Raw genomic sequence first — 15,000 nt, 5'->3', positions numbered from 1 at the left:
CCCCCACCATCGGAGCCGACTCACCACCAGGTGGTGATCAGTTGACAGCTCCGCCCCTCTCTTCACTCGAGTGGCCGCAAGTCCGATGACACGACCACAAAGTCGATCATCGAACTGCGACCTAGGGTGTCCTGGTGCCAAGTGCACGTGTGGACACCCTTATGCTTGAACGTGGTGTTCGTTATGGACAATCCGTGACGAGCACAGAAGTCCAATAACAGAACACCGCTCGGGTTCTGATCGGGGGGGCCGTTCCTCCCAATCACGCCCTTCCATGTCTCACTGTCATTCCCCACATGAGCATTTAAGTCCCCCAACAGAACAATGGAGTCCCCAGTGGGAGCGCTCTCCAGCACCCCCTCCAAGGACTCCAAAAAGGGTGGGTACTCTGAACTGCTGTTTGGTGCATAGACACAAACAACAGTCAGGACCCGTCCCCACACCCGAAGGCGGAGGGAGGCTACCCTCTCGTCCACTGGGGTGAACCCCAACGTACATGCGCCGAGCCGGGGGGGCAATAAGTATACCCACACCTGCTTGGCGCCTCTCACCGTGGGCAACTCCAGAGTGGAAGAGAGTCCAACCCCTCTCGAGAGGACTGGTACCAGAGCCCAACCTGTGTGTGGAGGCGAGTCCGACTATATCTAGTCGGAACTTCTCGACCTCACACACCAGCTCGGGCTCCTTCCCTGCCAGAGAGGTGACATTCCACGTCCCTAGAGCCAGCTTCTGAAGCCGGGGATCGGATCGCCAAGGTCCCCGCCTTCGGCCACCGCCCAGCTCACACTGCACCCGACCCCTATGGCCCCTCCCACAGGTGGTGAGCCCATGGGAAGGGGGACCCACGTTACCCTTTTGGGCTGTGCCCGGCCCGGCGCTCGCCTTCGAGCCCCACCACCAGGCCTGGCTCCAGTGCGGGGCCCCGGTGACCCGCGTCCGGGCAAGGGAAAACGAAGTCCATTGTTTGTTGTCATCATTCGGGGTCTTTGAGCCATGTTTTGTCTGGTCCCTCACCTAGGACCTGTTTGTCATGAGTGACCCTGCCAGGGGCATAAAACCCCAGACAACTTAGCTCCTAGGATCACTGGGACACACAAACCCCTCCACCACGACAAGGTGACTGCTCAAGGAGGGGGTGTGTACATTAATGAGGACAAAAATGAATTTAATGATTTTAGCAAATGGCTGCAATATCCATCCATCCATTCTCTAAGCAATATAAGAATGAAAAATGTAAGGGGTTCTGAATACTTTCCGTACCCACTGTAGATTATCTATATATTTTATTTTTTAGGCCTGTCACAATAATTTAAGACAATATTTTTCCAAATACTATCACGATTTTCATGCCCGTGAAATCATGAAACGGCCTTCCTTTATTATTCATAATTTATTTTATTGCTGTTAAAGCAGCATTGTTTTTGTTATCATAATTTCCTCTCTTGTTTCTCTGTTAAATTGTTTTTCTTCACTCTGTGATACGGATCCCACTGGATCTGAAAGAAAGAATAAAGAGCTGCAAGACCAGCGTGGTTTATATGGAGCCTTCTTTTCCGATTATTATTGGTTTCGAAGCCCAAACCGAATGAAAATGCTTTGTATGAACACCCTAATCGGAATAAACAGGCCGAATGGAATGTCAATCGGTTTCACAGGGGTGGAATATTCCTTTTGCCAAACCGATCAGAAGTGAATTTTTCCCATGTAAACCATCATTCGGAATAGAGCCGGGAAAAGCTGTGTCTGCAGATGCCTCGTTTCGAAGTAAATGCGAGGCGACGTCATCGTTAACACACGCCGTAAATAGATGACGGACCTCCACCTTGATAAATGATGTGACGTTCACAAGGAAGTGCGCATGTCACACAGCTGTTCTGATTAAATGTATTGCACATCATGTGTACACCTGTTCGGAATAGATACGTCACATGTAAACAGTTGACTAGAGATCTTCAATTGGAATGATTTCATCAGAATGGCAAAAAAAGCCTCCATGTAAACCTGGCTACTGTGTGGTTGGTCCGCTGAAGACAAGACCTTCACCTGTCAATCAAATACAGCTATGTGCCAAAAAAATGTAATATCGAGGGAAAGCCCATTTATTTCAATAATTTGTTTCAAAAAGTGAAACGTGTGTTATATTAGTTCACCACACACAAAGTGAACTATTTTAAGCCTTTATTTGTTTAAATTTTGATGATTAAGGCAGAAAGACAAATAATTAAATAATTAATTAATTAAATAAATAAATCCAATATTTCACAATATTAGAATATCATGACAATGACAATGCAGCCCTATGGGGGCACAAGTCAGTGCAAACTGTAGGCCGGTCCCAAGCCCGGATAAATGCAGAGGGTTGCGTCAGGAAGGGCATCCGGCTTAAAACCTTGGCAAACAAATATGAGCGTTCATCCAAAGAATTCCATACCGGACCGGTCATGGCCCGGGTTAACAACGTCCGCCACCGGCACCGTCAACCTGCAGGGCGCCGTTGGAAATTCAGCAACTGTGGGTCGAAGTCAAAGAAGAAGAGGTGGAAAGCGGGTTCTTCGGCATAAAGAGAAGAGGAAAGCACAGAGCCTAGAACTGAATGTGGGGACTTTGAATGTTGGGACTATGACAGGAAAATCTCAGGAGTTGGTTGACATGATGATTAGGAGAAAGGTTGATATATTGCGTGTCAAGGAGACCAGGTGGAAAGGCAGTAAGGCTAGAAGTTTAGGGGCAGGGTTTAAATTATTTTACCATGGTGTAGATGGGAAGAGAAATTGAGTCAGGGTTATTTTAAAAGAAGAGTTGGCTAAGAATGTCCTGGAGGTGAAAAGAATATCAGATCGAGTGATGAGGCAGAAATTTGAAATTGAGGGGGTTATGTGTAATGTGATTAGTGGCTATGCCCCTCAGGTAGGATGTGACCTAGAGGTGAAAGAGAAATTTTGGAAGGAGCTAGACGAAGTAGTTCTGAGCATCCCAGACAGAGAGAGAGTCGTAATTGGTGCAGATTGTAATGGACATGTTGGTGAAGGTAATAGGGGTGATGAAGAAGTGATGGGTAAGTACGGCATCCAGGAAAGGAACTTGGGGGGGACAGATGGTGGTAGACTTTGCAACAAGGATGCAAATGGCTGTAGTGAACACTTTTTTCCAGAAGGGGCATGAACATAGGGTGACCTATAAGAGCGGAGGTAGAAGCACGCAGGTGGATTACATCTTGTGCAGACGATGTAATCTGAAGGAGGTTACCAACTGTAAAGTAGTGGTCGGGGAGAGTGTGGCTAGACAGGATAGGATGGTGGTGTGTAAGATGACTCTGGTGGTGGGGAGGAAGATTAGGAAGACAAAGGCAGAGAAGAGAACCATGTGGTGGAAGCTGAGACAGGACGAGTGTTGTGCAGCTTTTCAGGAAGCGGTGAGACAGGCTCTCGGTGGACGGGAGGAGCTTCCGGAAGACTGGACCACTGCAGCCAAGATGATCAGAGAGGCAGGCAGGAGAGTAGTTGGTGTATCTTCTGGCAGGAAAGGAGAGAAGGAGACTTGGTGGTGGAACCTCACAGTACAGGAAATCATACAAGGAAAAAGGTTAGCTAAGAAAAGTGGGACACCGAGAGGACCGAGGAGAGGCGAAAGGAATACATTGAGATGCAACACAGGGCAAAGGCCAAACAAGAGGCATATGATGACATGTATGCCAGGTTGGACACTAAAGAAGGAGAAAATTATCTTTACAGGCTGGCCAGACAGAGGGAAAGAGATGGGAAGGATGTGCAGCAGGTTAGGGTGATTAAGAATAGAGAGAGAAATATGTTGACTGGTGCCAGCAGTGTGCTAGCTAGATGGAAAGAATACTTCGAGGAGCTGATGAATGAGGAAAATGAGAGAGAAGGGAGAGTAGAAGAGGCAAGTGTGGTGGACCAGGAAGTGGCAATGATTAGTAAGGGATGAAAAGGATGAAAAATGGAAAGGCAGTTGGTCCTGATGACATTCCTGTGGAGGTATGGAAGCATCTAGGAGAGGTGGCTCTGGAGTTTTTGACCAGCTTGTTCAATAGAATTCTAGTGCATGAGAAGATGCCTGAGGAATGGAGGAAAAGTGTACTGGTGCCCATTTTTAAGAACAAAGGTGGTGTGCAGAGGTGTGGGAACTATAGATGAATAAAGTTGATGAGCCACACAATGAAGTTATGGGAAAGAGTAGTGGAGGCTAGACTCAGGACAGAAGTAAGTATTTGCGAGCAACAGTATGGTTCCATGCCTAGAAAGAGTACCACAGATGCATTATTTGCCTTGGGGATGTTGATGGAAAAGTACAGAGAAGGTCAGAAGGAGCTACATTGTGTCTTTGTAGATCTTGAGAAAGCCTATGACAGAGTACCCAGAGAGGAACTGTGGTACTGCATGCGGAAGTCTGGAGTGGCAGAGAAGTATGTTAGAATAATACAGGACGTACGAGGGCAGCAGAACAGAGGTGAGGTGTGCTGTAGGTGTGACAGACGAATTTAAGGTGGACGTGGGACTGCATCAGGGATCAGCCCTGAGCCCCTTCCTTTTTGAAGTGGTGATGGATAGGCTAACAGATGAGGTTAGACTGGAATCCCCGTGGACCATGATGTTTGCAGATGACATTGTGATCTGCAGTGAAAGCAGGGAGCAGCTGGAGGAACAGTTAGAAAGATGGAGGCATGCACTGGAAAGAAGAGGAATGAAGATGAGCCGAAGTAAGAGAATATATGTGCATGAATGAGAGGGGTCGTGGGGGAAGAGTGAGGCCACAGGGAGAAGATATAACAAGGGTAGAGGACTTTAAATACTTGAGGTCAACCGTCCAGAGCAATGGTGAGTGTGGTCAGGAAGTGAAGAAACGGGTCCAAGCAGGTTGGAACGGGTGGAGGTGTGTTATGTGACAGAAGAGTCTCTGCTCGAATGAAGGGCAAAGTTTATAAAACAGTGGTGTGGCCAGCCATGATGTACGGATTTAGAGACAGTGGCACTGAAGAGACAACAGGAAGCAGAGCTGGAGGTGGCGGAAATGAAGATGTTGAGGTTCGCTCTCGGAGTGACCAGGTTGCATAAAATTAGAAATGAGCTCATCAGAGGGACAGCCAAGGTTCGATGTTTTGGAGACAAAGTTAGAGAGAGCAGACTTCAATGGTTTGGACACGTCCAGAGGAGAAATAGTGAGTATATTGGTAGAAGGATGATGAGGATGGAGCTGCCAGGCAAGACAGCTAGAGGAAGACCAAAGAGAAGGTTGATGGATGTTGTGAGGGAAGACATGATGGCAGTTGGTGTTCGAGAGGAGGATGCAGGAGATAGGCTTCCATGGAAAAGGATGACGCACTGTGGCGACCCCTAACGGGACAAGCCGAAAGGAAAAGAAGAAGAATATCATGACAAAGTTTAACATTGTAGGCTCCCTGTTTCCCACACCACAAATGTCACATGGAAAATAGTAATGTTCTCCACACCACACAACATTTGAAACATTCAGTACAGGTATGAAAGAGGATGAGCGTGGAACAATGCAGGGTGAGGAAATGGTCTCATCTTAAATCCAATAATTAATATTTTGTTCCACTGGTTTTAAGCCACAAAATAATCCTAAAATGGAAAATGACGCCAAAAGGCAGTCCAGCCCCTCTGTGTTCCAGAGGGTGGTGGAAAAGGAGGGGGGTGGGTAAACACCCCCTTTTTGTCCCACTCCGGCCATAAAAGGGGCCAAAGCTGGGACCAGTGGAGAAGCTTTTGGGAGTTTTGGTGGAGAAGTTTTTCCTTTGGTTTCACCCCGACCAACTCGCCGACGACCGGGCCAGCCAGGACGTCCACCTAAACCCGAGGTGGCAAGGACACATCGGATGATCCCCAGGTGCAGCCTCCTGCAAGCGCTCCGAGCTACCCAGCTTGGGAGCCCGAGCTCAGTCCGAGGGAACGGAGGCTGACGTGCCCGCTACGAACGTCTTGCAAATAGAGACACCCGAGAGACGTCCTGCCTGGGAACTCGTTGGCCTCCTGTTTTTCCTATTTGTTTTCCTTCCTTCCTTCCGTCGAATCCACCTGTTCCCGGTGCGGACCGGGCCGGCCAAACACTCAGGAGCCTGACTCGCCTGCCTCAAACGCGCTCCAGACACGTAAGTCCAACATTGCGGTCTACTGCTAATCTCGCGTCACAAATCCCTTCCTTTGACAATGTTTGTCTGTACCTTGTTTGTTTTGTGTTCTGTGTTTTATCCTGTAGAAACCCCTTTTTATTAGTACATTTTCTATAAAATTCACCACTTGCATCATTGTTTTGTGTGACTGGGTTCGGAACAAAACCTCTGGAAAGTCTTCAACTCAAAGTTTTTAAAGTGTAGCCACCTTCCAATAAGATACTGATTAAAAAGGTTTGTCGTCATTTCGCCTCAAGTTAAACTTGTCAAAATATGATGTGGTGCCCCGCATATATATCAAATATCTTGATTTATAACGCTGTAATTTAAAATTAGATAACCCGGAAGTGACGCAGGCGCCTCTTCCAACTCATCGTTTCTTTCTAAATTAAACACAATTCTTATTTCATACATAACCGCTACACAGTTGTCTACCAGGAAATTTTCGAGCACTTCATGCTTCCCGCTGGCGACAAGCTTTTTGGAAACTGATTTTATTCTTCAGCAGGATTTGGCACCTGCCCACAAAACCAAAACTACCAACACCTAGTTTAATAACCATGGAATAACAGTACTTGATTGAAAATGTATGGGTATTGTCAATTGGAAGATGTGGGAACAGAAACCCCGAAATGCTGACAATCTGAAGGCCAATATCAAAGTAACTTGGGCTAGAATAACACCTGAACTGTGCCAAAGGCTGATCACCTCCATGCCACGCCATCGAGATGTTGTAATTCATGCAAAATGAGGCCCGACAAAGTACTGAGGGGATATTACTTTCATACACTTTTCAGAAAGCCAACATTTCTATTTATGATCCTTTTTTGTTGATCACATGAAATATTCAAATTTTGTTAAATAATGGTTTTATTTTTTTGTTTCTGGAATAATAAAAATACAAAGGCTTAAAATATTTCACTGTGTGTATTGAACTAATATACAAGTTTCACTTTTTGAAACAAATTATTGAAATATATGGACTTTCCCTCGATATTAAATTTTTTTGGCACATACCTGTATATGTTGACGTTCGCTGGAGTCAACTACTGGCTGAAAAACGTGCTGAGGTTATGCTTAATAAACGGTTAACTTTCCCATGTTTGTGTTAAGACCTTTTCACAGTACACTTGCTCAATGTGAAAGGACCGTGTGTCACTGCGAAGACGAGACGAGCTGCAAAAAAAAGGAAATGGGTGCATCCCATCGTAATTAGACTTTAGACCGATTTTATCGGGCTGATCGGTATCGGCCGATATTAAGCATTTTATGTTGATCAGCTGATCGGCTTTAATGTCATAATTCGCCGATCTGATCAATGATGTCATTGATCGGCTCCGCAAAATACATTTACTCCGCGTCGGGGCGGACACAGTATATTTGAATTCAAATGCTAGTTTATTTTTAGCCTTATCGCGTCTTTTGACGTAGTATTGGAAATATCTGACGGCCAATCTACTTCTTTTCCTTTGGGCTTGTCCCTTCAGGGGTCGCCACAGCGCGTCATCCTTTTCCATGTAAGCCTATCTCCTGCATCCTCCTCTCTAACGCCAACTGCCCTCATGTCTTCCCTCACGACATCCATCAACCTTCTCTTTGGTCTTCCTCTAGTTCTCTTGCCTGGGAGCTCCATCCTCATCATCCTTCTACCAATATACTCACTATATTTTGTCTCCAAAACATCGAAACTTGGCTGTCCCATTGATGAGCTCATTTCTAATTTTATCCAACCTGGTCACTCCGAGAGCGAACCTCAACATCTTCATTTCGACCACCTCCAGCTCTGCTTCCTGTTGTCTCTTCAGTGTCTCTAATCCGTAGATCATGGCTGGCCTCACCACTGTTTTATAAACTTTGCCCCTCATCTGAGCAGAGACTCTTCTGTCACATAACACACCAGACACCTTCCTCCACCCGTTCCTTCACTTCCTGACCACACTCACCATTGCTCTGGACTGTTGACCCCAAGTATTTAAAGTCCTCCACCCTTGCTATCTCTTCTCCCTGTAGCCTCACTCTTCCCCCACCACTCCTCTCATTCATGCACATATATTCTGTCTTACTTTGGCTAATCTTCATTCCTCTGCTTTCCAGTGCATGCCTCCATCTTTCTAACTCTACCTCCACCTGCTCCCTGCTTTCGCTGCAGATCACAATGTCATCTGCTAACATTATGGTCCACGGGGATTCCAGTCTAACCTCATCTGTCAGCCTATCCATCACCACTGCAAACAGGAAGGGGCTCAGGGCTGATCCCTGATGCAGTCCCCCCTCCATCTTAAATTCGTCTGTCACACCTACAGCACACCTCACCAATGTTCTGCTGCCCTCGTACATATCCTGTATTATTCTACAATACTTCTCTATCACTCCATACTTCCGCATGCAGTACCTCTCTGGGTACTCTGTCATAGGCTTTCTCTAGATCTACAAAGACACAATGTAGCTCCTTCTGACCTTCTCTGTACTTTTCCCTCAACATCCTCAAGGCAAATAATGCATCTGTGTTACTCTTTCTAGGCATGAAACCATACTGTTGCTTGCAAATACTCACTTCTGTCCTGAGTCTAGCCTCAACTACTCTTTCCCACAACTTCATTGTGTGGCTCATCAACTTTATTCCTCTATAGTTCCCACAGCTCTGCACATCACCCGTGTTCTTAAAAATGGGCACCAGCACACTTTTCCTGCATTCTTCAGGCATCTTCTCACGCGCTAGAATTCTATTGAAAAAGCTTGTCAAAAAATCCACAGCCACCTCTCCTAGATGCTTCCATACCTCTACAGGAATGTCATCAGGACCAACTGCCTTTCCATTTTTCATCCTCTTTAATGCCTTTCTAACTTACTAATTATTGCCACTTCCTGGTCCACCACACTCACCTCTTCTACTCTTTCTTCTCTCTCATTTTCCTCATTCATCAACTCCTCGAAGTATTCTTTCCATCTATCTAGCACACTACTGACACCAGTCAACATATTTCCATCTCTAGCCTTAATCACCCTAACCTGCTGCACATCCTTTCCATCTCTTTCCCTCTGTCTGGCCAGCCTGTAAAGATCATTTTCTCCTTCTTTAGTGTCCAACCAGGCATACATGTCATCATATGCCTCTTGTTTGGCCTTTGCCCTATGTCGCATCTCAATGTATTCTTTTCACCTCTCCTCGGTCCTCTCAGTGTCCCACTTCTTCTTAGCTAACCTTTTTCCTTGTATGATTTCCTGTACTGTGAGGTTCCACCACCAAGTCTCCTTCTCTCCTTTCCTGCCAGAAGATGCACCAAGTACTCTCCTGCCTGCCTCTCTGATAACCTTGGGTGGAGTGGTCCAGTCTTCTGGAAGCTCCTCATGTCCACCGAGAGCCTGTCTCACCTTTTCCCGAAAAACTGCACAACACACGTTCTGTCTCAGCTTCCACCACATGGTTCTCTGCTCTGCCTTTGTCTTCCTAATCTTCCTCCCCACCACCAGAGTCATCTTACACACCACCATCCTATGCTGTCTAGCCACACTCTCCCCTACCACTACTTTACAGTCGGTAAACTACTTCAGATTAAATCGTCTACACAAGATGTAATCCACCTGCGTGCTTCTACCTCCGCTCTTGTCGGTTACCATATGTTCCTACCTTTTCTGGAAAAAAGTGTTCACTACAGCCATTTGCATCCTTTTTGCAAAGCCTACAAAATCTGCACCAATCACGACTCTCTCTCAGAACTACTTCGTCTAGCTCCTTCCAGAATATCTCTTTCATCTCTAGGTCACATCCTACCTGTGGGGCATAGCCACTAATCACATTATACATAACACCCTCAATTTCAAGTTTCAGCCTCGTCACTCGATCTGATACTCTTTTCACCTTTAAGACCTTCTCAGCCAACTCTTCTTTTAAAATAACCCCGACTCCATTTCTCTTCCCATCTACACCATGGTAAAATAATTTAAACCCTGCCCCTAAACTTCTAGCCTTACTGGCTTTCCACCTGGTCTCCTGGACACACAATATACCAACCTTTCTCCTAATCATCATGTCAACCAACTCCCGAGATTTTCCTGTCATAGTCCCAACATTCAGTTCTAGGCTCTGTGCTTTCCTCTTCTCTTTCTGCCGAATAACCTGCTTTCCATCTCTTGTTCTTCTTCTTCTTCTTCAACCCACAGTAGCTGAATTTCCACCTGCAGGTTGATGGCGCCGGACATTGTTAACCCGGGCCACGACCGATTCGGTATGGAATTCTTTGGATGAACGCTCATATTTGTTTGGCAGGGTTTTAAGCCAGATGCAACTTCCTGACGCAACCCTCTGCATTTATCCGGGCTTGGGACCGGCCTACAGTTTGCACTGGCTTGTGCCCCCCATAGGGCTGCATTAAATATCTGACGGCCGATAAAGTTATTTTTTTTTAAAAAACCTTAGCAGTGTGGAACAGACAACTCGTAATGCCCGGATCAAACTACAAGACAAATTTGTTCTTTCATGATTGCAGACTACCCCAATAAAATCTTGTATTCCGATACCACCGCAACCAGTTTTTTACGATCATTCGGCTTTATCTTGTCAACTGAAATGCGACCGGATACACTCGTTACCGCGAGCCGACTGTATTATAAGGACAAAATGGAGAAAAACGTGTGTTGGTGGTCACCAGTGCTCAGGACAGGAGAGGACGTTCGTTTAAGGCTTGCTTGAGGTATGTTCATGTACTTTTAATATGATACGGCTCACAAGCAGGCAATAAAATGTGTAGCCCAGCAAGCTAGTGGTATCACGAACGGTTGGACATGCCGCCGTTCTGTCGAATCATGCTCTAAAGTTTCGGTGTGGGTGAAGTAATTTAATTAAAGTAATTTAACTACAGTAAGTTAGAACCCATTATTTCTGTCATGTATAATGTTGGTTTGAAGTTCGATTTCGAGAGCGATAATGCAGTATTCGGAATGCGGAATATTCCAAATTCTGCCAAGGTATGTAAACTTATGTGCATGACAGTACATCAGTAGTAAAAAATAACAGTAATAAATGCCAATATGTATACGAATTGTGTTGAATTTGTAGCCATTCACACTGTGTTGAATTTGTTTTGCGTGAGGTATTGATTACAAGAAAGTGTAGCTACGACTAGGCTACTTAAATATATCTCAAAATATATAGACAACATGATCTTCCAGACCTTTGCTTCACAAAGTTTTCTCGATCTGGACCTTTTTATATTTTAGTTTAAGACCCCTAGTTTATTTAATGTTCAATATTATACAAACCCCAATTCCAATGAAGTTGGGACATTCTGCAAAACGTAAATAAAAACAATACAATGATTTGCAAATCATTTTCAATATATTCAATTGAATACACTACAAAGACAAGATATTTCATGTTTAATCTGATTAAATGTATTGTTTTTTTTGGAAATATTCACTCATCTTGAATTTGATGCCTGCAAAATGTTCCCCCCAATTTTTTTTATTTTTTTTAATGTTGGGGGGGAGGGGGGGGGGGGTCATGTTTACCACTGTATTATGTCACCTTTCCTTTTCACAACACTCAATAAGCGTTTGGGAACTGAGGACACTAATTGCTGAAGCTTTGTAAGTGCAATTCTTTCCCATTCTTGCTGGATGTACAACTTCAGTTACTCAAAAGTCTGGGGTCTCAATTGTCGTATTTTGCACTTCATAATGTGCCACACATTTCCAATGGGAGACAGCTTTGGAAAGCCTCGTAGTCGCACTCTTTTATGACAAAGCCACGCTGTTAAAACAAGTGCAGAATGTGGATTGGCATTGTCTTTCTGAAATAACTTGGATGTCCTTCAAAAACACATTGCTTGGATGGCAGCATATGTTGATCCAAAACCGGCATGTACCTTTCAGCATTAATGGTGGCTTCACAAATGTGGTTCTCGACAACCGTTTAACTTTATCACATGACCCCATTTTAAAATTAATTGCCCGCCCCTGCATACCCTATGTGCAAGATCCAACTGAATGGATTATTAACCAAAGAGTTATGATAGTGTTTGCTGTAAATTCTACACATTTAAATAGTTGCAGTATTTGAAACCAAACGGATAAAAGACAGATCATTTTTGCAATCAGACACCATCCTTACTATTTTCAAGAGTAGTACAACCCCAATTCCAATGAAGTTGGGACGTTGTGTTAAACATAAATAAAAACAGAATACAATGATTTGCTAATCCTGTTAAACCTATATTTAATTGAAAACACTACAAAGACAAGATATTTAATGTTCAAACTGATGAACTTTATTGTTTTTAGCCAATAATCATTAACTTGGAATTTTATGGCTGCAACACGTTCCAAAAAAAGCTGGGAAAGGTGGCAAAAAAGAATGAGAAAGTTGAGGAATGCTCATCAAACATCTGTTTGGAACATCCCACAGGTGAACAGGCTTATTGGGAAGAGGTGGGTACCATGATTAGGTAGAAAATGAGCTTCCCTGAATTGCTCAGTCATTCACAAGTAAAGATGGGGCGAGGTTCACCTCTTTGTGAACAAGTGCGTGAGAAAACAGTGGAACAGTTTAAGGACAATGTTCCTCAACATACAATTGCAAGGAATTTAGGGATTTCGTCATCTCCGGTCCATATCATGATCAAAAGGTTCAGAGAATCTGGAGAAATCACTGCATGTAAGCGGCAAGGCCGAAAACCAACATTGAATGCTCGTGACCTTTGATCCATCAGGCGGCACTGCATCAAAAACCGACATCAATGTGTAAAGGATATCACCACATGGGCTCAGGAACACTTCAGAAAACCAATGTCAGTAAATATAGTTCGGCGCTACATCCATAATTGCAACTCGAAACTCTACTATCCAAAGCAAAAGCCATTTATCAACAACACCCAGAAACGCCGCCGGCTTCTTTGGGCCCGAGCTCATCTAAGATGGACTGATGTAAAGTGGAAAAGTGTTCTGTGGTCCCACGAGTCCACATTTCAAATTGTTTTGGGAAATTGTGGACATCGTGTCCTCCGGGCCAAAGAGGAAAAGAACCGTCCGGACTGTTCTGGACGCAAAGTTCAAAAGCCAGCATCGGTGATGGTATGGGGGCTGTGTTAGTGCCAATGGCATGGGTAACTTACACATCTGTGAAGGCACCATTAATGCTGAAAGGTACAGGTACATACAGGTTTTGGAGAAACATATGCTGCCATCAAAGCAATGTGTGTTTGAAGGACATCCAAGTTATTTCAGAAAGACAATGTCAAACCACATTCTGCACGTGTTACAACAGCGTGGCTTCATTGTAAAAGAGTGCGGGTACTAGACTGGCCTGCCTGCAGTCCAGACCTGTCTCCCATTGAAAATGTGTGGCGCATTATGAAGCGTAAAATATGACAACGGAGACCCCAGACTGTTGAACAGCTGAAGCTGTACATCAAGCAAGAATGGGAAAGAATTCCACCTCCAAAGCTTCAACAATTTGTGTCCTCAGTTCCCAAACGTTTATTGAATGTTGTTAAAAGAAAAGGTGATGTAACACAGTGGTAAACATGACCCTGTCCCAGCTTTTTTGGAACGTGTTAAAGCCATAAATTTCCAAGTTAATGATTATTGCTTATTGCTAAAAATAATAATGTGTATCAGTTTGAACATTAAATATAATGTCTTTGTAGTGTATTCAATGAAATATAGGTTGAACATGATTTGCAAATAATTGTATTCTGTTTTTATTTATGTTTAACACAACGTTAAACTTCATTGGAATTGGGGTTGTAAATAAATTACAGGAAATAAGACATAATACACATACCTGTTTATTGATTATCTTTTCATGCCACTGATGGCAAGTCCATGCTGAAGTCTCCTCCATATCTGTGTACTCTCCCACTTTGAGGTCAGAGTGAGTCCTGACTGCAGCTGCTTGCTGAACCACAGACAAGGCTGCACACAAATAATGACAAAGTTTAAATTTATATCCAGCAACTGATATTTCACACACAGTCATCTTCTGCATATAAACACAATGATTTTCAAATACACATGGATTCCATATTAATATTATTCAGTGATGGACTACGACACAAAGAAAAATACACTCGTTATGACTTAGAGTAAACTGGAAACCAGATGTTTACATACTTAACATGTGTAACAGGTCTAAGACCTCACTCCTCACTCAAAGACCAACTGAGCCCCAAAGGAGCCAGCACTAGGCAACGGAGGCATGGGTTCGTAGTTCTGATCTCTATTATTGCTCGAGAGTTTTAGTTAAAAGTGATAACAGCTTACTTTTACTTGAGTAAAAGTACTTTTGAGCAGCTGTAATCGTCCAGAAGTCAAATATGGAAAACGGGAAAAAAAACAGCTCAAGCAGGGTAAAGCAGAGGAAGCAGCAGTACAGTAGTAAACAGTGGGAGGGAACGCTCTGTGTAATATAATAATAATAATAATAATAAGGGGCCGGCACGGTGTTCGACTGGTTAGCATATATTCCTCAAGAGTTCTGGGGACTGGGTTTCAAATCCCGGCCCCGCCTGTGTGGAGTTTGCATGATTTCCCTGTGCCTGGGTGGGTTTCCTCCCATTTCCCAAAAACATGCGTGGTAGGTTGATGACTCTAAATTGCCTGTAGGTGTGAATGCGAGTGTGAATGGTTGTTTGTTTCAATGTGCGCTGCGCGATTGGCTGGCGACCGGTGTACCACACCTCCCGACCGAAGATAGCTGGGATAGGCTCTAGCAGCCCGCGACCCTAGTGAGGATAAGCGCTAAAGAAAATGGATGGATGGATAATAATAAGGGGTGCTCCGGACAGGGTTTTATGTTGCCGATACTGATACCGTTCATCGATGAGTGAGATCTGCTGATTACTGCCGATATCGTT

At 44.3% G+C, this 15,000-nt stretch overlaps 1 protein-coding gene across 5 annotated transcripts in view; it reads right to left on the bottom strand.

Moving 5' to 3' along the window:
• Window positions 1–15,000, bottom strand: part of dicer1 (dicer 1, ribonuclease type III) — a 265,924-nt gene that overhangs the window by 186,091 nt on the left and 64,833 nt on the right. For all 5 annotated transcript variants that reach the window (XM_061793888.1, XM_061793885.1, XM_061793886.1 and 2 more), the window contains one exon: window positions 13,929–14,059. In XM_061793888.1, the coding sequence (XP_061649872.1) occupies window positions 13,929–14,059 (131 nt within the window). The remainder of the gene's footprint in view (window positions 1–13,928; window positions 14,060–15,000) is intronic.

The sequence above is a fragment of the Phyllopteryx taeniolatus genome, chromosome 13 (genome assembly GCF_024500385.1).
Source record: "Phyllopteryx taeniolatus isolate TA_2022b chromosome 13, UOR_Ptae_1.2, whole genome shotgun sequence".
Lineage (NCBI taxonomy): Eukaryota > Metazoa > Chordata > Actinopteri > Syngnathiformes > Syngnathidae > Phyllopteryx > Phyllopteryx taeniolatus.
This window is presented reverse-complemented; position numbering and strand designations above follow the sequence as displayed.